General features: G+C 38.7%; 1 protein-coding gene across 1 annotated transcript in view; it reads left to right on the top strand.

Moving 5' to 3' along the window:
• The window catches only part of MYBPC3 (myosin binding protein C3), a 60,568-nt gene extending 52,508 nt beyond the window's left edge, over positions 1-8,060 (top strand). Inside the window, exons 29-34 of the mRNA XM_054068172.1 lie at positions 781-920; positions 1,617-1,776; positions 2,337-2,473; positions 4,985-5,171; positions 6,234-6,276; positions 6,802-8,060. Coding sequence (XP_053924147.1) covers positions 781-920; positions 1,617-1,776; positions 2,337-2,473; positions 4,985-5,171; positions 6,234-6,244 — 635 coding nt within the window. The 3' untranslated portion in view covers positions 6,245-6,276; positions 6,802-8,060. The remainder of the gene's footprint in view (positions 1-780; positions 921-1,616; positions 1,777-2,336; positions 2,474-4,984; positions 5,172-6,233; positions 6,277-6,801) is intronic.
• The last annotated feature ends 17,793 nt before the right edge of the window (positions 8,061-25,853 follow it).

Below are 25,853 nucleotides of genomic sequence, written 5' to 3'. Positions count from 1 at the left end.
CCTTAACAGGTCCTGTGACTTAGAACAACAATCTAACATGTCAAAATGGAAAACTAGCACCTTCACGTTAAAACAGACTGGAATATTACTTAATTCATCTAATTTAAATGTTATGGTGTTTGACTAAACAACAACAACAACATAAACATGAACGATCCTTAAAAGAAGGAAAAAAGAAGATTATTCTCATTTTATAATATATATAATTCTAAATATTTCCATATGTATGGGCACAGACTGCTGTCCTTCTTCGAGAGTTGTTCTTTTTCTAAAAGATAAATATCACTAGTGGGCAAGCTAACAAGCACTGCGGCAACAGGCAAAAGAGTCAAGTTTAGTCTCAAATGGCTGGCTTTACTTAGCAAACTGGAACACATACCCAGTTGCCTTTGTTGTTTCTATTAGTTTCAGTGTACCTGAAGGGCTGAGGATGTGCACTGAGGTAACAAAGCAAGTAATAAGACTATAGTAAATCACACCTATCCAAACAACACGTACTTCTTACTCCATTTTAAGGAAGAGTTTGTCTGGTTCCTACATTACTAATTCTACTGTGTTGTCTATTTCTCAGTAGATTTCAGGCTTTTCAGTATTAAGAGGATATTCGAAAATTTCCTAACTTTCTATTTTACAGTTTCAATTTCTTATAAATGAAGTGTATTACTACAGTACAATTATAGGTTGCTATCAAGTTCTATTTCTCCCCTGCATGGGAGGAAATGACAATGCTCTTAGATCTTGAAACAGAAGCTAAGGGTTTTTTTCATGTCTCCTCTGCAGACAAGCCTGGTCCTCCTCAGAATATAAAACTTGTAGATGTTTGGGGATTTAATGCAGCCCTGGAGTGGACACCTCCACAAGATGATGGTAATGCACAGATTTTGGGCTACACAGTCCAGAAAGCTGACAAAAAGACAATGGTAAGAAAATGCACTGACTTTGTATGAAATTTAAACTATTTGCTCTGGGAACACAGAGACTTGAGGAAAATGGCTAAATTCATGACCCTCAGTTGTGTGTCCAAAGTGTTCTATGGCATATCAGATGCAGAAGAGCAGAATCTAAAAACAACCCAAAGGCTACTTCTAGAGCTGCATAAAATGCCAAGTAGAAAACGTAAAAAGAGAGACCTAGCCTGTCCCACCTCTGGTAGTGACTGCAAAGATTGCTCTACTGAGAAGGTGGAATTTAATTTTTTGTTTGGAATTATATTTTTCATAATCTCAGGGAAAAACTAAAGGGGAGGATGAAGAGAGATGTATGTATGCTAGTCAAACTAGAAAACTTCTTTTTCATGGGTGTCCCCTTCAAGTAGTCATGTTCCGGGGACACATCCTGTATCAGGTTCCCCAGATACAAGTAGGGCTAAAATGTAAACAAGTGGGGGTTTTTCCTAGAATGCAAGTGTCCGTGCATATATCACACCAGCCAGGAAAATAAAAGTAAGAAAATAGATCAACCGGTCTTCAGGGGAAACAACATAACGTTCCTTTTGCAGGCTAGCATTAAATACCCAACTACCTGTCTTTTCCTTGTAGCAAGATCTCTCCAACCCAAAATGAGCACCATGTCTGACCTCTTATAGGGTCTTTCTAAACAGTAAAATCTTGTTATAGGAATGGTACACTGTTTTTGATCACTATCGTCGCACAAACTGTATCGTCTCAGACCTGATTATGGGAAATGAATATTTTTTTCGAGTCTTCAGTGAAAATTTGTGTGGATTGAGTGAAACTGCTGCAAGTACAAAAAATCCTGCCTATATCCAAAAAACAGGTAACATTCTCCAAAACAACAATCACAAAAGCTGCTAAGTACTAGAAGTAATACATCGGTAAATGAAAAATACAGTATTACTAAATCCACTACAACAAATATTTTCATTAATTAGTAAATAGCACTTACAAGGTATTTTAGCACCAAGAATCCCCATCTAGGCAGATCTCCTGTACTAACACAAACATCTGTCAAAAATATTTAATCACACTGTCTTCCTAAGCTATACTACGTTAAGAAAATAATAGAACCAGGGGGCTGTATTTCCATCCTGGGGCTAAAAGCTTAAGCTGTCTGTGGTGAAGACTTCTCCTGCAAACATATGGCTTTCATATTTTTAACAGAAGCTGAAAAGCCATGATTGCCAGGACTTTTTACTTTAAAATACATCTCGTTTAATGCTTCAGTTAAAGTTAAACTAATTTAAATATTTGTTGCACCATAAATGCCATAGCTTTGAAGCTTCTCTAAATCACACAGGCAAATTAGACAAACAGGTAGTACACAAGTCAACAGAAATGAGAACACAGTTCTTACTATTTTGTTTCCTTGAATTGCAGGCACCACTTATAAGCCACCTAGTTACAAAGAACACGACTTCTCTGAACCTCCAAAATTTACCCACCCTTTAGTAAACCGTTCTGTGATTGCAGGATACAACACCACACTGAGCTGTGCTGTAAGAGGAATCCCCAAGGTACAGATTACATCAACTATCATTGAGTCAGGATGCTGCCTTAGAATTCATGTCAGTTTGGTGTGACTGGAGTGCAACATGACTATACTAAGAAAAAGTAAAGGTCACCTAATTATCTCTTGCCTTACTCATAACTTACCTGGAATGCATGGTGAAAGCGTTTGTGTGGCTGTGCACAGAACCAGTGGGGCAGTAATGTAAGAGACAGAGGAAAGGACAGATAGTGACTACAGTAACACCACACCACTGAAAACACAAACATAAAATAGACTCAATGAAGAAGGTAAACAGCAACAAGTATCTTCCCACTATGCGTATTTTGTTCTTTTCAGTCTTTCAAGAAAAGAGCAACTAATGTTCCATTAACATAAGTCATACACAGGAACACCAGTTTTTCTGTCATGTCTATACATCTACACAACTTTTAGAGTCTGAGTTATTTGGCAAAATTAACTAGAATAAGATCTGCTGTCATGTGCGAGGTTTTCAGGGGAGTTATTCTTCTTAATCTCATGGGAATATTTTCTCAGTCTAAATATATTTGTTGAAGTCTCTTCAAAGAGTACAAAAAGATGTACTACTTTGTTAGTCAGAAACAAGCAATAAAAAGCATTTCAGCTAGGAGCTAAATTTAGGTTTCTCAAAAAAGGGAAATAGACTTTTTGTCTGCAGTGAAAGAATTAACCATATTATGACATAATCTTGTCATAAATTTAAATTAGTATAATCACAAAAAAACGCAATACCCTTTTCTCTTCCCCTTCTGGCTGCTTATTTCCAGCTGTTCTCCCTTCTTTGTGACTGAACAAGGATCTGATAGCTACACAGCAAAACATTTATGACAATTGCTCAAAGTTCAAATTAACTCAAAAAAAAAAAAAAAAACACCACGTAGTCTTAATGCAATCATTTGCTGCAGTTCATGGAGATGGAGGTCCAGACAAAACTCAAATCTAAAAAGGAAACATACCCACATAATTAGATCCAAAAGAACAAGATTATAGAAGAAATACCAGCAACTTTAGACAAAATCCATCCTCCCGTAGCTGCCTCAGCTTAGATTCATTATGAAATGGCAATGTTAGTAACCATGCTCCCTCTTGGTTAACCGACCTTTTTCATGCATCTGTATCCATTTGATTCAGTTGCCATGATTTTAAGGAAATTGTAAGAAAAACTTCATCTTTCACAGCTGTTAAATACAGGAGTTGCGGGCTTTTGAATATGACCATGCTGGTTCTTCCTTCCTCACTAGCCTGAAGGCTACAAAAGTTCCCATCCTTCAGTACACCTAATACTCCTAAAGCAGTACATTTCTCTGCTCACACTGCCCAAATTAACCTCAACAAAAAAATTCTGTACCTGCTGCAAAACTTTGCAACAGGTCTTGTTCACACAGAATAGTTTATGTTGATAGAGCTTTCCAGTTCTGTAAAACTGTAGATTATCAATCCCACCTCAGATCTGACCTGTATGACATGAAAAAAAGCTACCGGTTCAAGCAGAGCCAATATTCATGCCCTAGTAGTAGAGCTGAAATAAAATATATATACACAGAAAGATAAAGAAGCTATAGAAAAAGAAGAAAAAAAATTGAGGCAGGAAAAAAAATAGCTGATATTATGAAAGAAAATTACGCATGGCAACTGGGTTGCATTGAATTGTATATCACAGGTCAAGGACACAAGTGATTCAGCTGATTTGAATGCACTATATAACAGTGCAGTAGTTTTGGGGGAGTATTTTGATGTGTGAAGAAGCAGATTATATTAATTCTGAAAGTAAAACAGGAGAATGCAGATCTTGATCTTCTACTCTATCAACTCTATTTCTTCACTAGAAGTACTAAGGAGCTTGAAATAAAAAAAAAGCAGTTTGTTTTATATTGGATGTTTCATTTTCAAAATTTCACTTATAAAAATTAGAGGCCCATTTTCAGGTACTAGAAACAAAACACAATGACTTGAATTGGTAGAGAGCCAACCAATTTACTGCTCAGCTGAAGGCAACAGGAACTTTATTCTGAAATTCCTGAAGTTGCAAAAGATATGCTAAATGGTTTGAAAAATTCTTTCTCAGCCCAAACTCTGGCATCCCACCCTGGCCACCCAACATCTGCAGACCTTTATGACACTTCTGCTCTAGTAATCTGCGCAGTTTAATTCCCCTTCTGTAAGATTTGAAGCATTAAGATATATTTTAATAAGCGCAATTAAATAACTACTGGAGGAATGAATTTGTAGCCTGTTTGTAGGGGTTTTAAAAAACTGCACTGAAATGGGGTAGAGACCTATATCCTCTGTGTGCTATGTGAGAGTTAAAGAAAACAGTGAATATTTGAATTATTAGACTCGTTAATTTCCACTGGATGAGGAGAGGTTCCTTGAAAAATTATTAGCACTGCTGTGTAATACATGGCCTCATAACGCATAAAATTTTGATGGTTAAATTAAAGATGCAAGTCTTCATCTACTACCTTCTATTTTGAAAATCCTCTTGTGTGTTCTTCAGCCAAAGATATTCTGGTACAAAAACAAAATGGATCTCTCTGGGGATGCCAAATACCGCATGTTCAGTAAACAGGGTGTGTTGACCCTGGAAATACGGAAACCCACTCCATTTGACGGTGGCTGTTATACCTGTAAAGCTGTTAACGAGTGTGGTGAAGCTGAAATAGAGTGCAGACTGGACGTCAGAGGTAATCAGATGAATCTTCTGGATAACACTAACACTGCAATGAAGAAAGATTAATGGATAGCTTAAAAAAATCCTAACCCTTTGGTGACAATACAACAAGTTTGTTAATTACACGTACCAGCAAGATTGTGTTTTTCATTCTAAACTGCTATGCTAGAACTAAGTTAATGAATACAGTTCTGAAATGGACAATTATTATGCTTCTGGCTTAGTATTTCTAGAAAAGATACTTAGCACTGGAATGGAGATCTAGCTACAAACACTGCACTATGGATAATTTTATTATTCTTTGTGCCAAACCCTGTAATTGAAAGTTTTTAATTAAGTTATTAGCTGTTAGACATATGTAAAAGGTGGTGCATGCAACATCAGAAACATTTTTCAAACATTTAGAATTTATTTTTTTTGACAAAGGGACCGGGGGGAAAAAAAAAGTCACGTTTGTAACACAGTGAGAAAGACTGACTAAATATTTTCAGTAAAGCTGCTATGAAGCTATGTGTTTGTCAATATGAATATATACATCACCACTTTAAATGCTCACCAAAACCAGAAAAAAGCTGTGAAAGTAACCTGTGTAACAGCTATTGGTGGAGATTGTCTTCAGTGTGGCAAGCCTGAAGATATTTGTACACAGCACAGAGTTAAATTTTTTACGCAGTGGTACATCAAGAATGTGAAAACAGTACACCTTGCAGTGCTGGGCACCGATACCATCACTGGGGCAATTTAGCTGCATTAGTACAATGATGAAGTCAGACTAAGAACTCTGAAATGTCCAACAAATCCATGCATTGGCTTATTAAGACACACTACTTCAAGCTCAATGGCTTGTTCAAGTTCCATGCTCCATGCTATATTATGTACAGCACAGACATGGCTCAAAGCTTAATATTTTCATCTGCTGAAGCTTGCCTTAGGAACATTAAATCTCCTTGGAATCATCACATAAAAGCAACTACTATAGAAGCTTCCATATTACACCTTCAACACTAAGTCCCAACTTAAAATTAGCATCTTTTAATGGCTGATAATATCTTAATTATTTTTTTTCATTCTCCAGCACCTCAGTAAAACTGCGAATCTCAATCCATCTGCAAGTCAAGGTATGAATCAAAACACTTCAGCTGGATAAAAAAGCAATGGATGTTTAGTTAGATAGAAGATTAAACAATCATTAGATATTCATGTGAAAGACTTTATAGTATTTTTATCATCATATTGGCTTGGAGGAGTTCTTGTTTTTATTTCTGTTTGATTTTTCAGTATTCATGCTAACAGCACATTCCTGCAGGGTAATTTATTTGGTTTATTTTAAAGTCCAGATTTCATGGGTCTCAGCCTTTAATATACTGTGACGGTGTAAAAAATCTGTAAGAACAACAGAATACTTTGCTTACTTTTTTCTTAACTCACTACCAGCAATCCTTTTAGGATACTGCTTCTTATTAATATAGAGCTAAATAGTATCAATAATATTTGTGCGTTACTTTAACCAAGCAAGCAGAGTTAAAATTACAGTGCATCTAGAGGTTCAACACAGATCTTAGACTTTAAAAAATGAAATAGGTATAATAAACTATCAGGTAATGTATTTGACAATAAATCCTTCTCCTTGTTCTCTGTCTCAGCATTGGAATGGAACTTGATAAGAAAAAAAAAGAAGAAATTAATGAAGGATCATTTCAGCTACATTTAGGAGTCCTGTTCATCTTAAGTCATTACTATATGTGTACAAAGAGGTAGCAGTGTCCTCTAGTGTCCTGCTTACTCAGCACGTTTTCAGATGATATTTCCTCTTTTCATACATCTGTTTTAGTTACATTGCCCCCGTCTCCATGTGAAGAAATTCAGGGAACTAAAGATGAACTTTTCCCCCATTTCATACATAAGATGTGTCTAATTTTATTAGAATTCTGTGTAAACACAGTCCTTCCCTAACGTCTGAAACAAATTCCCCCCTTCTGCAGTTCTCTCGTTTTTTTTTCTCAGAATTCTGATATTCTTTGTAAGAAACAAGTAGCTCAGAATAATGAAACACTAACAAAGTATTTGTAATATTTAATCATTTTTCATTATACTTATCTTGGTACAATAAAAAATAACTTTCATTCCTACTGCTTTTACTGACAGCGCTTGAAATATCCACTTCTGTGCTGTTGAGCAGATCTCTGCAGAGCCACATCCAAAACACACCATTTGGGAATCTCTGGCTATAGCTACTGTTCTGCTTTATGTAGATAATAGTTTCTTTGATAATTGCTCACTACTGGTTTTCTGGCTTTTTAAAAGACACGAGTATAGAATTCTGGTTATTAGATATTTCTGCAGCAAATCACAGATATCATACTAATCTACAGAGATAACTTTGTACATCAGAGGAAACAGTGAAAGACAAAACTAAGATTATTTGCACATAAAAAAATTGCAAAACAAAAAGCTGGAAGCTGGTGATGAATACAATGAACGTACATACTATCATCAAATATTACTGAAGGCTTTTGAAAGTTTATGAATGCTATGCATGTATTTCTGCAGATAATTTTGCCTAATCTAATGACACAATAGCATTTCTGGCTTCTCATCTACTAGTTTGAATAGTATTCGGGGTGGGTTTTGGTTTGGTTTTGTTGTTTTTTTATCTGCAGTAGTTGTTAGAAGTTTCTGGCTGGAAAGCACTTTTTCATGATCACTGTACAAGAGAAGGTGGGAAGATTAAATTAATCCAGGAAGCAATGCCTTTTGGAAGAAACAACACCAAGGAGATGAAGTAATACTACTTCCCTCTCTCCAATATGGCAGTTGAGATGGGCAAGCACATCTGACAGAGCATGTTAGTTGTACTAAACAAGCAAATATGTCTTCATAATAAAAACACTGATGATAATGAGATTTGTATTTCCGTTGTTTTATTATGGGACCAGAACAAAGAAGGGTACTCCTCTAAAATCAAAGTCAACTTATCCAAGGTTAACATTTTTCTGTTGCACATTGCTATTATGCAACAAACAAATTAAAAAATTATGAACTATATGCAAACAAGTTTACATTGGTTTGTACTTCCATTATCTGAGCAACACTACCATTTAGAAAAGTAAGGCACGTACTGCACATAAAAGTCAGAGACATTCTATATTACAAAGAACTTATGACCAGAACGTGGTGAACTGAAAGTATCATTCTTCCATCTGTGAGATAACACCTTTTGAAAAGTGGAGACTGAATTGCAAGAGCCTAGATTACAAAGGACAGTTTACCCTAAGGAAGGTTAGATGATATAGCAAATACAGTCTATTACCAGATAGGTGTTTCACAAAGAAAGTAGACTTTCACGCTGTAATAGGGTACAATACGGAGAAAGTACAAAAAGAAATCAAGAGTCAGTAAGAAAATGGCATTTCCTTCTCAATTCTTCACTATTCAACATGAGTACGATGCTTTGGGGAAGAGCAGTACTTTCACAAGAGAACATTTATTTCACATCTCAGCCATGAAAAGCAGTATACTGCAAACCAATGCTTTCATTAGATGTTAGTTGATCACTTTTTCGTGAAATTTCATTGTTCAACTGGTCTTCAAGTATGAAATTCTACCATACATATGTATATATAAATATAAATTTCCAGTGTTAACAAATTTGTTTTTGACTGTTTTGAAGTCTTCAAACTAATGACAATCAAAGAAATACCTCCTCAAAAAAACCTGTCTGAGATCCTACTTCTGGAAGGACTTCATCCAGCGTACTGCCAAATAGTTAGAATCTAATTCTATAAGGTTTTGCAATATAATACTGAGCTTCTCCATGAAAATCACAAATTAGTATTAACTTCCAAAAATTTCAGTGAGAAGGAGTGAACCAAATTCCAGTCTCAACAGTTACAAAAAAAACCAACAATGCACTTTAGTTAAGTTTCTAAGGACTGTTCCTAAAAATGTGAATTTTGACAATTTCAAGTGTTAACCACTCCTTAAACACTGAAAAGAGGAGAAGGGTGAAGACGCACCTGCAAGATCTGAACTTTCTGTGATTAGTTCTAGAAGGGTCTTTAGAAAATTGTAGGTGTTTATTGATGCTTTGCAAGCATATAGCATTGCAATTTTCTGTTCCATGGTCAATATTGATCCAGAATGTATAGTTCACTAATTCCCCACTAATTCCATGTCGTTAATAGAATCATAGAGATTCATAGAATGCTTTGAGTTGGAAGGGACCTCAAAGATCATACAATTCCAACCCCCCTGCCATGGGCAGGGACACCTCCCACTAGATCAGGCTGCGCAAGGCCACATACAACCTGGCCTTGAACATCTCCAGGGATGTGGCAGCCACAGCTTCCCTGGGCAACCTGTGCCAGTGCCTCACCACTGTAATAGTGAAGAATTTCCTCCTTACGTTTAGTCTAAATCTTCCTCTCTCCAGTCCCCTCGTCCTATCACTCCACACCTTTGTAAGCAGTCCCTCCCCCCCCTTTAAGGTATTGGAATGTCGCTGCAAGGTCTCCTTGGAGACTTCTCCAGGCTGAAGAACCCCAACTCTCTCAGCCTGTCCTCATATGGGAGGTGCTCCAACTCTGTAATCACAAAAGCCCCAAGAGCACTTGGCATTGCACTGGACTTTTGGTTTCCCACAGCAGGCTTTGAAAAAAAAAAGTATGTGAAACCCGGGGAAAAAAATTCAAACGCCAAAGCACAATATACATTAAGAAAACCACCTTTTTCTTCAAGGGTAATTCTAACATTGGGTAAACTTCCCAAAGATGAAAGATCAGTTCCTTCAAGCCTATATCAAACATTTTCTTACTTGCTAACATGATTTTAAAGCATTATCCAAATCTTACTTAACAGGCAAAAAACTCTTCTTTCTTCATGATACTCACAGGTTGAACTGCCAAGCAGTGATGTGGGTGAATTTGGGGTTTCTTTTTGGTTTCCTTTGTTTTCTTTTTAACTTTAAATGCCTACACCTGGATTTCGGGAATCAGTTGTAGCAGGATTTGAGGAGGATTTAGAATTCGCCCCCCTCTAGGCACACAAGTGGGAGCTGAGGAGGATACCCCAGCACTACTGCCCAGCTGGCACAGCATTGAGTGGCAGCCTCCCCGCTCCTGGGGCTGCCTGATTTTGTCCTTGCCAGGGCCCCAGGATGCACAGAAAGAAGGAAGTGCAACAGGGGGATCCCAGGGCTGCTGGACCCCCCTGTGCCTGCCCCAGTGCGGTGCTTCTTGCTGATGGAGGCGATGGGTGCCCTCAGCTCTAGGAGCCCTTGGGTTCAGAGGAGACTGCCTGAGGCTGTAATGCCTGCGGGGAATCACTTCAGAGTGTGGTGTGAGGGTAGAGGATTGAGGCAAAGCATGCTGGATTTCATTCTGTTTCTCTTTCAGCTTTGACCTAGCAGCTGTCAAAGCTGTATGTGAATTAACTGACGGTCCCCACAGGGGTAGTGGATTCTTCCTATTAACAACTGAGAAGCAGATGTGTTGAGGCTAAAAAAGCAAATAAGAGGTGTCCACACTGAGGTCACAAGTGACTGAATTTGGTGGAGCTTCTCAGGCTGCAGCCTGTTCTGTATTCTGCTATCATAAATCCACAGCTATGAGTTCAAAACAAGCATCGGATTTCTGCCTGGTTAGTGCAAACACACACAGTGTTTCATCCCCACGCTGCTGTACACACAGGTCCATGCTTTAGCACCAGAGCTGTTCTTGCAGAAAGGGTACCAGCTACTAAATGTATTCTTATAATATCCTCATGCAGATGGTTCCTTCTGTGACAAAGGAAGGGGATAACCTGTGTAATAAGAAGCTGTGTTTCCATCGGTGTAAATTGTTGCAGATTAGGTACTGATGCATTTTATTTAGATATTCGAGTTAAGATTAACTATACCCATCAATACTCGTTGTAACTGAAGGTGCACTATCATAGTTATGCTGATACAAATACCCTAAAATGAAAAGGTTCTAAATTTTCACACAGTCACGTTTGCTAATAAATCATTGCTTGAAAATCATTCTAATATTAGACAGAAAATGAAGTAATGTTGGTAAAAGCCTATGATATTTGTAATATCTTAGAAATATCTTAGGATCAACAGGCAGGCAGGAGACTTACACAAGATGGGTCACAATTATTATCTTTTGTAAATATTGTGGAGCTGGACACCTAATTAAATTAAGAAGTTCCAAGCCAGTGGTTAGAGGCGCTGCCAGTAACTGGGGGTAGACTGGGAGGAACTGAACAATAGGTGAACCTGGTGGGTAACTTTGGGGGTGACAACCACCAGGCACCCCTAAACACTCTCTTGGAGCAAGTACAAAAGGCGTGAGGAATGACTTGGCATTTATCATATTTACATGTAAATGCATAATTACACACTTCATGAATAAGGTGCAGCTTTGTGTAACTTTGTGTATAAGTAAAGGCAACAAACTCTTTGAGATGTGCTTTGATTTGAGGGAAAACCCAAACACACAGGATTTGAGCAAACCTAAATAAGCAATGTCTCTTTCAGTGATGTAAGTATTGGCTTATTGCACATCAGCTAAGGGATGCATATTTTGAACAGTAACACAAAGAAAACTAATTGCATTCAGCAACATATCCACCTTCCTTAGTAGTTGTAAGCTCTAAACATAGTCCTTGATGCATTGTTTCAGTTTAGATAATCACTTCAGTCAATGCATGACCTAATTTTAGCAGAAGCTGATGATTTGTGCTCCTTCTTTGCTGCTTAAAATACTTAAGAGATACATTGGGCTGAAATAATAATGAAGTGGATTGAGCTCAAATTAAACGAACAAGATGTTTAAAATGGTATAAAGGGCCTTACTAGTCATGACTTTATCTTCCTGTTCCTACTACAAGAGGAAAGGTGTATTTACTGACTTTTTCAGGTTTGTCTAAAATTATTATATAAAATTATACATAAAAAATAAATTCTACTTGTTGAAAATTACAGTAAAAGGTTCCTATATATTATTGTAACAAAGTTTTTTAATGCAGGGCAAGATAAACATTCCAGATAGCTTCAGCACACCTCACCTGCAGGTTTCATTCCTTCTAAGAAAGGATTATTGTGATGGCTATACCAAGGGAGATCTACAATTGAGTAGAATGAATAAAAAAAAAAAAACACAAGAAAATACATGTTGATAGTATTTTCTCCTTAATTTAGTCATACAATGGCCATTCAAATGAAAGCATCAAGAGAAAAGACATTTCTGGAAATCAGAAAAGTCGCTTACATTGCTTTTATGAGAATTTCTTGTATGTCTTTAGGAGAGAGGTTTGCCACCAACATATTGTCTTAGAGCAGGTTTAGAAATACAAGCCATTCCTGTCTCCTTTCAAATGAATTTCTGAGAACAGTCTGCTGCATTTAAAAATAGCCCCACTGATACCTTTCAAGTGCTTCTGAATGACAGAACTCTATTTCAGGGAAACAAAGGCTGTCAGTGAGATATCCTTTACTTGTCTTTGGGCAAAGTCCAGACACAGCAGCCCACATAAGCAAGACCTCTCCAAACAAGTCAAACCGATGAAAGTGTAAAAGAAACAGATAAGAACAGCTTCATTTATTAGGTCCTCATATGGAAAAAATAGTCTAGCATCTGCTTTCTGTGACAGACAGAAATGTTGACAATAAGCAGCCCTAAACCCACAGATAACTGTCATAGCTATGTATATGTTTCAGGCATAATTCTGTATTAGGATAGCTTTACAGAAGACAATCCAAAAAAAGTGACTAAGCCAATATATATAAAATATCAGTGGATATGAAAATGTACAGAAATTGATATGTTTGCCCTCTTTTTCTTCTTTGTCATGGATAATCATCTGAACTTGATTTTATATTAATTATGGTTTATTTAACTAACATGAAAAATACCATGCCTAGTTTTCATTGTTTTGCTTAGAAGTATGAATTGTACCACTGAAATATATGAACCCAGGATGGGATGGAAGTAATTTAACCTTCAGTACAGTTGTATTTGCTTAGTATCTGTTATAATGCTAATAATTGCCCCAGTAATGCAGATCTACTCCAGGAAAGTATGATCATGAAAAGACTAACTACTAATAAAACTCTCAATTACAGTTTTGTTGTTTACTGATGGCTTTCATATACCAAACTCAGAAAAAAATTGGCTGAAAAACAAACTTTTCTTCTGCTTTGTAGGTCAGCTCATGTATATGTTGCTTTAAAAATACCCACGTACTGTAGATTTTGATCATTGGGAAGTCTTGAAAGATGTGGGAACAGGACTTCTTCCTCACTGGTGTGAGGGGGGCTAACACTACTACACATTGGCAAAGCATGACATTACCTGTTACGCATTTTTGTTTCCTACAGCACTGAAAAACTTCAATGATTTAAACAACTTGTTAGGTTACAAGTCTGTTTTAGACAAATTTATTTCTTTTTAGAATCATAGAATAGTTTGGGTTGGAAGGGAGCTTAAAGATCATCCAGTTCCAACCCCCTTGCCATGGGCAGGGACACGTCCCACCAGACCAGCCTGTCCAAGGCCCCATCCAACCTGGCCTTGAACACCTCCAGGGATGGGGCAGCTACAACTTCCCTGGGCAACCAGTGCCTCACCACCTTCACTATGAAGAAATTCCTCCTTATGTCTGGTCTAAATTTGCCCCTCTCCAGTTTACAGCCACTGCCCCCAGTCTCATCACTACAAGCCTTTGTAAAAAGTCCCTCCCCAGCTTTCTTGTAGCCCCTTTCAGGTACTGGAAGCTCACTATAAGGTCTCCTCAAAGCCTTCTTTTCTCCAGGCTGAACAACTCCAACTCTCTCAGCCTGCCCTTGTATGGGAGGTGCTCCAGCACTCTGATCATCCTTGATGCCCTCCTCTGGACCTGTTCCAACAGCTCCATATCCTTCTTATATTGCAGATTCCAGAACAGGACACAATACTCCAGATAATATCAGATAAATGGTTGAGCCATTTTGAAGAAGGAGTGCAGGGAAGAGCTACTGCTGAGAGCTGTCACAGAACATCAGAACTAAGACTGGAAATCTTTTCTGTTCTTTCTATAGCAATCTTCAGCACTCTGCTAAATATAATTTGATGTAAATGAAAAGAGAGGAAGAGTGAAATAAGTCTGAGGGTTGGAAGAAGATGACAGAGAGTTTGGTAAGAATAGAGAGAGGATGATGACTATGACTGGGAGCTGGAAGGGGGCAAAGAGTGGTTGAGCAAGTGACCAGGGCATATGTCTGAACTGTTCAGGCAAAGAGGGTGGAAGATGTAGATGGTCAGAGAGGTGAGATAAATGTATGAAAAAACACTAAGATAAACATATGGAGACATGTGATGAGAAACTGAGGTGCAGAACTGAGTCTGACTGGCTGAAGAGGGGTAGGCCAAGAAACAGGAAACTGAGGAATCCAAACAGGGAGACAGGTAAAAAGGGAAGGAGAGAGAGCTAGGATACACAGAAGACTGCGGATAGACTGGCACTCACTGGAGTTAATAAGAGAAACTGAAAAGGCGAGAAAGAGTGGAAGGAATGGAAATGCAGAACTAGAGTTTTCTCATATTTGAAGGAAGCAACTGTTTAGAGTTTTACTGGTGTTTTTCCTGCCACCATTTGTTCCTTTTTATGCATAGCTATCTTGGGAGAAGGGGATTTCTATTTCTATGTAGGTTCTAAACCATTTTTATCACTATAGTAACTCTTGCAAATAGAAGCAGGACAGCTTGCCCTTGGCCATTGTATGTATGTTTCTTTGTCAGACTGATGCTTTAAAACAAAATTAGGTAATGCTAGAACTGCTGTGCTGCAGAATTTTTAAAAAATTTTTCACAAGTAAACAGAAAATTGACTTATAACTCACAGTTACACTAACCACATAAAACCAGAAAATTAACTTACAATTTTACTTACCTTGCTATAAAAGTTGAGTTGATTTTTACATATCTGAGCACAAAATGTGCCTGACAGAGTTCTGGTTTGCACTCAACTGCAGTCAAACTGCATCTCTCACCATCATCAAGATTTTAAACCTTCAGACACAGTGCAGGAAAGAGGGGTCATATACCCTCTATTATTTAAAGCATCATCACATTTCTACTATCTTAGTAAAACAGCCACGCTGGAAATGTCTGTAGGAACTCAAGACTGTTGCTTACACTGAACATCTTACAAGGGCGCTACAGGGTAGGGCTGTACATTAAACCATTGCTGCTAGCAGAATCGTAGTATTACCACATGGATATTTGGAAAGGTTTTGCCCTCATGAGAAGCTGACACCTCCAGCTGAATTGCAACTTTTGGAAGAGCAAGAGGCTCTTTGGCACTGCCTTTTGTCTGGCAAAGTCCTTCACACAAAGCTTCCACTTTTTGGTCTGAATTCCTACTTTTTTTAGGAGCTAGGATCTTTCACCAAACTTGGCTTGTCTAAGAGCAGTGACTTGGAGTTTCTAAATACCGCTGGAGTCAGAGTTGAGCAGAATCTGTTTTTCTCATGGAAGGAAGACCTCACCTCAGAGGCAACATCTTCTGACTTTCATCCAGTTAGCAATAAAGGGCAGATGGGATGTAAATATTGCTCTCTGTGAGAAGCTTCACCTCTGTTTAGTTCCAAATTCAGTGGTAACAGGAGCCTGTGCCTGACACAGGGGTAAGCAACTGATTTGTTCCCATTGTAGGCAACTGCTTCCTTGCTAACAATACACTCAGTGAGAACCAAAAGCCCTCCTCTGACATAAGCAGCATGATTCTAGAAATACCATCGATATCTTTGCATCATAAATGTTCCTAAGGTGGTTTAGATTCATAGCCACTTTCTTCCATACACTTTGATCACTATGACAGAACTTCAGTTGGAATCAAAATTTTTCACAGTTTTCATTTACTAGTAACTTAGCTCTCAAATGCTCAGATAAACATTTTTATCTTACTAACTCTGGCATCCTGAAAGTGTCAGAGAGGGATGGTAGGGATTAAATGAATCAGCTACTTATCAGAGTATAGGAATTTTTTACAATTATTTTCTTAAAGTAATGACCTCTTTCCTTTATCAAACATCTTCAAAGTTTTTTCCAGAGATATCTTAAGAAATATCACTTAATAAGTACCATTGTTTTGGCACTCAGAAACTGACACCGAGTTCACAAACAAAACAAGGACATTCTTTTGAATATCACAATGAAGATCTGCAGTCCAGAAGACAGATAATCTAGTAACTTTGGTTCTACTTTGAAAGCTGCCAGGAACACTAGTCAAATCCCAGTGTTTGCAGAAAACACTTAATGGTCATTTTGAAAACTAGCTTCACAAACAAGAAATGCTAGCAGAAAAATGAACTTGTTCAGAATAAGCAAATGCCATCAATTTTAAGGAAAGTTCATGAACCTTTGTTACATTTGTGCACTGGAAATATCACGAAATAAAAAGGTTATAATCTTGTAATACTTAAAAACTAAAACACAGGCTCCTCCTAGTGGTGAAAATAGAAGGATTATTCATTTTGGTATAAGAATCTTCTAGCACTATTTATTATCACCAATTATTCTCAGCTAGTCTGCCATTTGGTTCTGGAAGGTTTAGCAGCCTTGATGTTCTTACTGCTGCTAAGGAATTATTATATTGATATCAGTGGGACATAATCAAACACTTGCAAATCACTGTAATTATTTTTTTCCTCAAAAGTAAAAGCATTGTACCTATCAGTGCTTAGAAGTGATGAAGTGAAGGTGGACAGGCTGGAAGACTGCCTTCCAAAGGACTTACGCTCTCATGCCATTTTTAAATCCAACCTCCAGATCTGCATTTGGTGCCCAGAGAACAGCACTGTGTAGTGAGAACACTGCATGGCATGCCTTTGTCTCAGATGAATATGCTGTGTTTCCTACAGTTAAGAGAACACCTGCCAAGTCACCATTATCACATACAAGAAAGATTTTGTACATTGCAAAAATTTCTTCAGTTTGAAGCCACATCAGTTTCTCTCACCTAAGAGCAGAAGCCAAGTGTCTGAGGTTGTTACCAACTCTTGCTCCTGCAAAAGCACCACCCATATGAGGACAGGCTGAGAGAGCTGGGGTTGTTCAGCCTGGAGAAGGCTCTGAGGAGACCTTATAGTGACCTTCCAGTACCTGAAAGGTGTAGCGATTGAGGCACGGACTGCATTAAGGGTCAAAACCAAAAATCCCTTTATTATGCACAAGCAAAGCCTTTTATACCGGTATCTGCCTCGTTGGCAGCTACCCCAGTGATTTTCCACTTCTAAAGGTCCCACAGTTACAGCGATTAGGCAGAACTCCACTTGCTTCAGATGTGTCTTTTATCTCCTTGTTTTCTCCTCCTGCTTAACTATCTCGCGGTTTCTTGCTTACTGCCCCATGGTTTTCTGCTAGCCAGCCCATTAATCCCCATCCATTTAATAAGTTTTCCAAACCAAAAAAAAATCACCCATTTCCAAATTTTTCATTCTGTCCATGAGTGTTGCTATAGCCTTATGAATAGACAGAGAATGATCACTCAAATTCATACAACACACTCCCTCAAAGTCCTCACATCCATGTCCATGCGCTTGGACTGCCCCTGCTGTCAGCTCGTCTGCTATTCTGTTCCCTTCGACTGTAAATCCTGGGAGTGATGTGTGACTCCAGATGTGCATCACATAAAATTCTGCCTTCCTAGCCATGAACTTGACTTGAAGCCATAACTGGTTTAACATTAGAAATAAATGCTAGTTGTTTACCTGTTTTTACCATCATCTTTCTATACGTTGCACTATTTCAGCCACATATTGTGAATCTGTAACTAAATTAAAAGGACTGTGATGCTGTCCATAGGCTTTTACTGCTGTATATAATTCCACTGTCTTTCTTCATCCTTCTCTTACATGCACTTCATTCGTCCACTGCCCATTTTCTTTCCACATTAGTACTGCTTTGCTCTTTTTTCCTGAGCCATCAGTAAATTTTGTAGGGCTGTCAACTGGTTGTTCTCTACATAAGGGCTTCTTTTCTATTTGTAATGTCTGTAAAGAGGAAAACAACTTATGACTTGGTAAGTGGATATCAATACTTCCTGAATAATCTGTTAAGGCTACTTGTAAATTCAAACTATTTGCCATGCACCACTCAACATATTCTTTTATCATCAGCACATAAATGATTGTCGGGTCTTGGCCTAAAAACTGCACACTTCTTTTCCTTCCCTTGGTGATTATCATTGCAATCATCTCAGTCCTAGTTACTATTGTTTTCTGAGGCTGGTGTGGTAAAAATTTCCACTCAACACTTCGTAATGAATCTTTTAAATCTTCCCCTATCCATTGCCCTAATATCCCAAACGGTTGCTGCGTTCAATAAAATTCAATATAAATAATAGGAGCTCTTTTCCTTCTATGATACGGTGAGCTTGTCATTACTGTAACATCATGTCAATTTTATCAAGAGCTTTAGTTGCTTCCTGGGTAAATTGTCATATGGATTGGAGATTGGGATTACCTTTTAACAAATCAAACAAGGGTTGTAAATCATCATTGGTAATTCCCAATTATGTTCTCACCCAACTGATGGCCTCCAAAACCTTTTGTAAATCACTTAATGTTTGAATATTACGTTTTAGGTGCACTGCCTAGGGCTCAATATGGCTGTCAAATATTTTCCATCCCAAATATTTCCATGGCACAATTTGTTGAATTTTTTCAGGAGCTACTTTCATGCCCCGTTTTTCTATTGTCTTTTTTACACTTCTTACAACCTCTTCCAATTGAGTCATATCAGATCCTGCAACTAATATATCATCCATGTAATGATATATTAGTATATTCAAGTCTTTACATTGAACTCTGACCTCAGACAACACATCTGCTACATAGGTTTGACAAATTGTGGGACTGTTTTTCATGCCCTGTGGTAATACCACCCAATGATACCGCTTTACCTCCTCTTGGACGTTAACTGATGGTACTGAGAAGGCAAATCATGGAGTGTCCTTTTCATCTAATGCAATGGTAAAAGAATAATCTCTTAAGTCTATCACCACTATGTGCCACTTCGCAGGAATCATGGTAGGTGAAGGTAACCCTGGCTGTAATGTTCCCATATCCTCAATCACTTTGTTAACCTTTTGCAAGTCATATAATAAATGCCATTTCCCAGATTTCTTTTTTATCACAAATACAGGTGTGTTCCAAGGACTATTAGTTGGGACTATACATCCTCGATCTATTTGCTTCTCCACTAACTCTTGCAGTGCACCCCATTTTTCACTAGATAGGGGGCCACTCCTCGACCCATACCAGGGTATCTGATTTCCATGTTAAAGGCATGGTTGGGTGCTTTCTTGTGGTGGTCCTGCAGGAAAATATGCCCATCGTTCATGGTTCTAACACCTATTCCCATTGCACTTAACACATCTTTTCCTCACAAGATTAATGGAACGTGCACAACAAAGGGTTGCACTACAGCCATTTTACCATCAGGTCCCACAATTTGTATGCAGTTTACACTTTGAAATGATGTAATGGTGTAGGGGTCCTGCCGATTCCAGATAAAGTTGCATATACAGCTTTTAATGGCCAGGTGTTAAGCCATTTTGCATGAGATATCACTGTCACATCTGCTCCCATGTCAATCATTCCATCCAGGATAATATGTTCTGTCTTTCCCCCTTTCAAACACAATGTGCACTTCAACATAGGATGCTGAGCTTGTAATGACTGAACCCAATGTATTTCAGGGACTCCCGTGGACCCCAAACTTTGTGAGCTACACACCTTGGAGTCAGCTTGAAACACAGCTGCCTTGAACAAGACTAACTGAGCTATTCAGCTATCCTTTGGTATGAACACAGGTGGGGACAGTGTCCATGTCATTGCTTGAATTGTCCCAGTAAAATCTGCATCCATGACCCCCGGTAAAACAAAGATTCCCATTACAGTTATTGATGATTGTCCTAATGACAAGGCACTAAATCCACTCCCCAACGGTCCTTTTATATTCAGCAGTATTATGTGGACTGTAGACGATTGTAGCACTACTACAACGGTAGTGGCCACGTCCATCCCGGCACTGCCACTGGTTTTGATTTACACTGATTGGCAAAGTGTTTACCCTTTCTACACCAAGGGCAGATGTTAGGCTTTCTCTCTTGGAATTGAACCTAGCAGTCTCGTCTAAACTGCCCTTCCTTGCCACATCTATAACAGACTCTCTTCCTCTCTTGGTTTGCAGTTAGAGCGGCAGCCACTGTGTGTGCTTGATAGGTAAATGACCCCACCTGCTGGCATGCCTGAACCAGATCTACAATTGTAGCATTTTTCAGACTGCACAATATCTTTTTCCATTCCTCATTAGCATTTTTAACCACTAACTGTAAAATTAAGGCCTCTCTAGCTGCCAGGTGGTCTACCTGCTTCTCGAGTGCATCCTTCAGTCTGTCTACAAATGCCATATACAATTCACTGGGCTGCTTTTTAATGCTTATAAATGCCTGTTTGGGCTCTGACATCCGGTACCTTAACAAGTGCTTGATAAGCCAAAAGCCGCACCTGTTGTAAAATCGCATTATTTAACCAGGCTTGTAATTGCAGCTGAGCCAAAGGGTCTGTTCCCATTAATTGTGGAACACTCACCCTGAAATGCGGGTCCTCTGGAGGGAGCTCAAGATTTTCTAAAGCCACGTTTTCCACCGCTTGGTGTCAGCTGGTTTCAAACAAAACCATTTAAGAGGGTGTTAACAACAAGCCTGCTATCTGCTCAATATCATACAGAACCAATTCATTTCCCATGAAAACCATCTACAACATACTTTGAACATATAGTGAATCTATGCCATAACCCACTACATTTTTCCGCAATTCCTTTATCAGGCTAAAGGGCAGCCCTTGCCATTCTGGTTGCCCATTAGCATTTCTGGTAACTGGGAAAACTATAGCTCGGGCCAGATGGTGTTCCCCTTCAGCAGTGGCTTGACTCTTTAGCTGCTGCCAATGTTGTTTAATCGGGTCATTTCTTATTGTGACCTGTTGCAGTCCCTCCTCTAATGTCAAAACCACTCAAACTACAGAGAGCGAGTCCCTGGGTTCCGATTTCCCAGTTCCCACTGTTTGTGCCTTTGCTCTTTCTTCTGTTTGAACTGCTGCCTTGCTTTTCTGGGATGTTGACAGTTCTGTCTCTGGAGAGGAGGAAGGGGAGGGACCAGCCCCTGGCATCCAGAGCCCCTCCATCCCCTGGGGAGGGAATGACATCTGGAGGTGCAGGAGGCGCAGATAGTGTTGACATAGCACCAGAACCCCTCCCCCTGCGTCTTTTGGAGTTTGTCTAAGTCTTAATCCTTTCTTAACTGTTGTAACGATTCAAACATTAATGGCCAGGTAGGTAACAAACTTGGATTAACAGGGTCTTCCCTGGTAGCCATGTCCCACAGTTACAGAGATTAAGCAGAACTCCCCTTGTTACAGATGTGTCTTTTATCTCTGTGTTTTCTCCTCCCGCTTAACTATCTCATGGTTTCTTGCTTACTGTCCCACAGTTTTCTGTCAGCGAGCATAAGGACATTGGCCATATTGTCTTGCGCACACCCGGCAGCGGAATATTCTACGCCCACATAGATTCATCTTTATAAGTCTGGAGATTTAAAAATACATAAAAGGCATTAATATAGCACAAAGTGAGTCCTAAAACAAGTATTGTCACACTTCAAATTCCAAATGTGAGAAACACTCATTCACTGGTAACATTTAGAAAAGGACAAAGTCTTTGAAGCAAAGACAATAATATTTTTATTTTACAATTCAGCATTGGATCGGATGCCCTTCTAAAAAAGGCATGACATCATACAAAAGCAGTGGGCATGTAGACTAGTTTCAGACAAAGAACCATATAAATCTTCAAAGAACACTCTTCCTTTTTTTTTTTTTTTGATTATCCAACCATATCTGGAGACTCCCTTCAGTTTATCTCCTACAACAGCTGCATCTTACAAGACAACAAAGCATATTAATAAACTCTCACAGCCCTAAGGCAGGTTATCTCTTGACCTAAAACAGCTACATTTTACAAGACAGATTTATATGATGAGACAATTAAACATACAAACCAGCTAGAGCAAATCTTATCAATTAATTCTCACAATTCACTCCCTTTTACTTATTACATTTTTTTGCTGAAGCCCATAACTTCATTTTAATTTACACAATATTAATTCTAATTTGTCATCTTGTTCTTCTTTCTTCCCATCTCTTTTCTTCCACACCATAATTTTCTGGGCCGTCTCACACCGGCTCGAGGCTGCCATTTATGGATTTGTTGGAATACTGGTTAGCTGCATTCCTTCAGCTAAGATTTCATCTCTATTATCTAGGATTAGAGCTAAAGTCTGCCCTTCTTGCATTCCTTCTGCCATCTGTTTAGCCTTATAATCAGCCAATCTATTACCTGTTTCCTGGTGTGTGTTACCTCTCAGGTGCCCTTGACAGTGCATGATGGCAACTTTAGTTGGTAATTGTACTGCCTCCAACAGGCAAAGTATTTCTTCAGCATGTTTAATCAGTTTTCTTTGTGCCGTCAATAACCCTCATTCCTTCCAGATCACTGTGCGAGCATGAACAACTCCAAAGGCATATTTAGAATCTGTCCAAATATTTATCTTTTTCCCTTTCACCAGTTCTAAGGCTTTGGTCAAGGCAATAATTTCAGTCTTTTGAATCAGAGCCCCAGCAGGTAATAGTTGAGATTAAAATATCTTGTTCCTCGTAGTAACTGTATATCCAGCTTTACAGGTGCCTTGTTGGACAAAACTACTTCCATCTGTAAACCAGGAATCTTGTGCACCTTTCAGAGGTTCTTCCTTCAGATCTTGTCTGCTGGAATACACAGCTTCTATTGTTTCAAGGCAGTCACACATCAGCAGTTTGGTTGTCATTCCACTGAGAAAAGGAGCTGGGTTCACAATATTAGTTACTTCAATTCTGATGTCATCTGATTCAACTAGGATGGCTTGGTATTTTGAAAATCTAGATGGGGAAAGCCAGTGATTTCCCTTTTGTTCTAACACAGAATCTTCCAGCCCAAAGTGAATTTTTGGGCTTCTTTAATGTTGCTGCAACCGTTCGGTAAGCATCCTGGCCATCTTTTACTTACTTCATTCAATTGTTTGGAGAAGTAAACTACAGTCCTTTTATAGGGTCCCAACAGTTGAGCCAGGACCCCTAGAGCTGCTACTTCCTGCTTTTCATGAGAGAAGAGTCAAAAGGGTTTAATCACTTCCAGCAGACCCAAAGCTGGAGTTCTCATAAATTCCTTTTAAGCATCTCAAATGCCATCCAAGTAAGCTGGGCTTTCCTAACAGAGGTAGGACTCTCTCCTTCAAATGCTTTGACTTTCTTTGGCTAGTGACAGACAGAAAATGCATCTTTTAAATCTAACACTGTAAACCATAACTGTTATTCTTAATTTAGTCTACTACAAGACGCAAATCTTTGACAATCTTTTTATTTTTCTCAAGTCCTGTAATACTTTGTAAATTCCATCCATCTCTTTCACTAGTCAGATTTGCATACCACTAATAGTTCCATCCGTAAAAAGTTATTAATTGGGCTTTCTATTCCTTCGCAGTCTTTTAATCTCAAAGGATATTGTCTCTAGCATACTCCTTTGGGCCCTTAAACTCTGCTTTCGTTAGTATCTGTTAAAATCCCACTCGCTATTGTCTGTGCCAGAGCCCATCAGTTGCTGGTCTAATAAGGGACGCTGGAATGCGGAGTGTTACTAAATCAATTAGCTGTAAAAGGGGAACAAATTTTTCTTGTAAGATCACACATCCATTTTAAAACAACTTTCTCAAAAAAAAAATTCAAATATTTTCTCCAGGTTAGGGTTGACCAAACAGTCCACCCTCTCAAACACGCAAACTGTTAAACAATGAACAATCTCCCTTGAATCTCTTGAAAAATAAACCAGGTGTTAATCTTATGGTTCTCATATTGGTGCTTGGATGGTTCAAGCTGAAAAGTAAACAATCAATAACAATAAATTAAGTTACCTGAGGAACAGCTACCAAATTTATTGCAGCTGGATACTAGTCTGTTGCATCTCATCAATGTTCCAAGATGATCAGAGTATTAAAAGTTTAAAATCAGAGGCAGCTGCTTTTGATGCTTAAACCTTATACACATAATCAATGACCGCTGATACTTAAACCTCTTCTCTCTCTCCTTCTCTCCATATACATTTTAAATCTTTCTCCTCTCTCCTTCTCTTCAAATACCTTTTCCGCTGCTGATCACACTTTCTATTAAATTACATTAAGTTTTGTCTCTGCCAATTAGGCAGGTGTTCAACATTTCTTACATTATTAATACACATAATATACACACATACCTACTAAACCTGTGTGTATTGTTCCCCACATGTACACACACAAAAATAAAACTGCCTGCAGAAATAATCACACAATTAATTTTGGATAGATCGATAGCTGGCACTCTATTAAAATTTTTAAGGGTCATTTCCCTCATATTTTAATAAAGCCTGTTTAAGAATTCCCAATAATCACTGGGGTGCTCATTATTTTTATCCAAATAAAACTGCTCACAACTTAGTATCCCCCTACAGAGATAACATGGTTAACACCTGCGGACTCAGCGAAGAAGCTGAAAAGGACAAAAAAACTTCACATTCAGGGAAGAGAAAGCGGGGGGCACTCACACACATAGCAGATTTTCTTCCTTTTTTTTTTTTTTTTTACATTGCTCAAGATCAAAACTATTTGTGGCCACAGTGTTTAGACAAATTTCTTGACATAATTTACCAGTTTTTGTTCTTCACACACTGTATGTGCAACAGCTATTAGGTTAACAACAAAGTCATAAAAATTCTAAGACAAAACATAGACCGCTCACCTCCTCCCATCAACTTTATTTCAAAACCACAATTGCTACATAGCAGTGCTATGTCTCAGGCACACATATACACAGTTACGAAGTATATCAAAGTTAAAATGAGTTATCAATATTCAATTTCTTGTTAGACTTTCCAAGTTCAAAACCAAAATGGCACACAGTTCTTATAACGATTATTAGTGGAGACTCAGAACCCCCATACCAAAGCCAAGACGGTGGGGACTTTAACCCCTGCTACCAAAACCGAGACGGTGGGAACCCCTGCCGCCAAAACCCAGGAAATCGCATGGTTTCAGTCAATAAGGCTCTTTGAATTATTCTTGAGAAGTCCCAACAGCGCTGCAAATTCAAAGTCACCAAAGGAATACTCCTGTGTTCCGGTACCCAATACACCAGCCCTGCGCAGGACATCCCCTGGAGAGCCCCAAACAAAATTCAGTTAAAGAATACCTTTACAATTCACCATGGCCCTTGTATTTTCCCTGGGTGCTCTCTTGCCCCCATTCCCTGAGCATCACCTCTAAAGGACTGTCGAGTGGAATGCTCGAAGAGGGATCCTCAGGTTCACCTCCTCTTTTTAAACCTCTCTTACTGAGCCTGTTTCCCGTTATACTTTTCTTCCTTCGGGTCACCATTCACCTGGAACCATTTCACTTTGTGAAAACTTCAGCCAGTTTCCTCTCAACAGTAACTTTTCTTACCTGGGTCCCGTGTACGGGATTTCTCGGCTGACGTGCACAATTGAGATCTGTTAATTCATTAAATTTTCCTCTCTCCTTCTTTGCTTCGGGAGTCCTCCCCCCGGCC

This window comes from Cuculus canorus, chromosome 5 (assembly GCF_017976375.1).
Source record: "Cuculus canorus isolate bCucCan1 chromosome 5, bCucCan1.pri, whole genome shotgun sequence".
NCBI classification, from domain to species: domain Eukaryota; kingdom Metazoa; phylum Chordata; class Aves; order Cuculiformes; family Cuculidae; genus Cuculus; species Cuculus canorus.
This window is presented reverse-complemented; position numbering and strand designations above follow the sequence as displayed.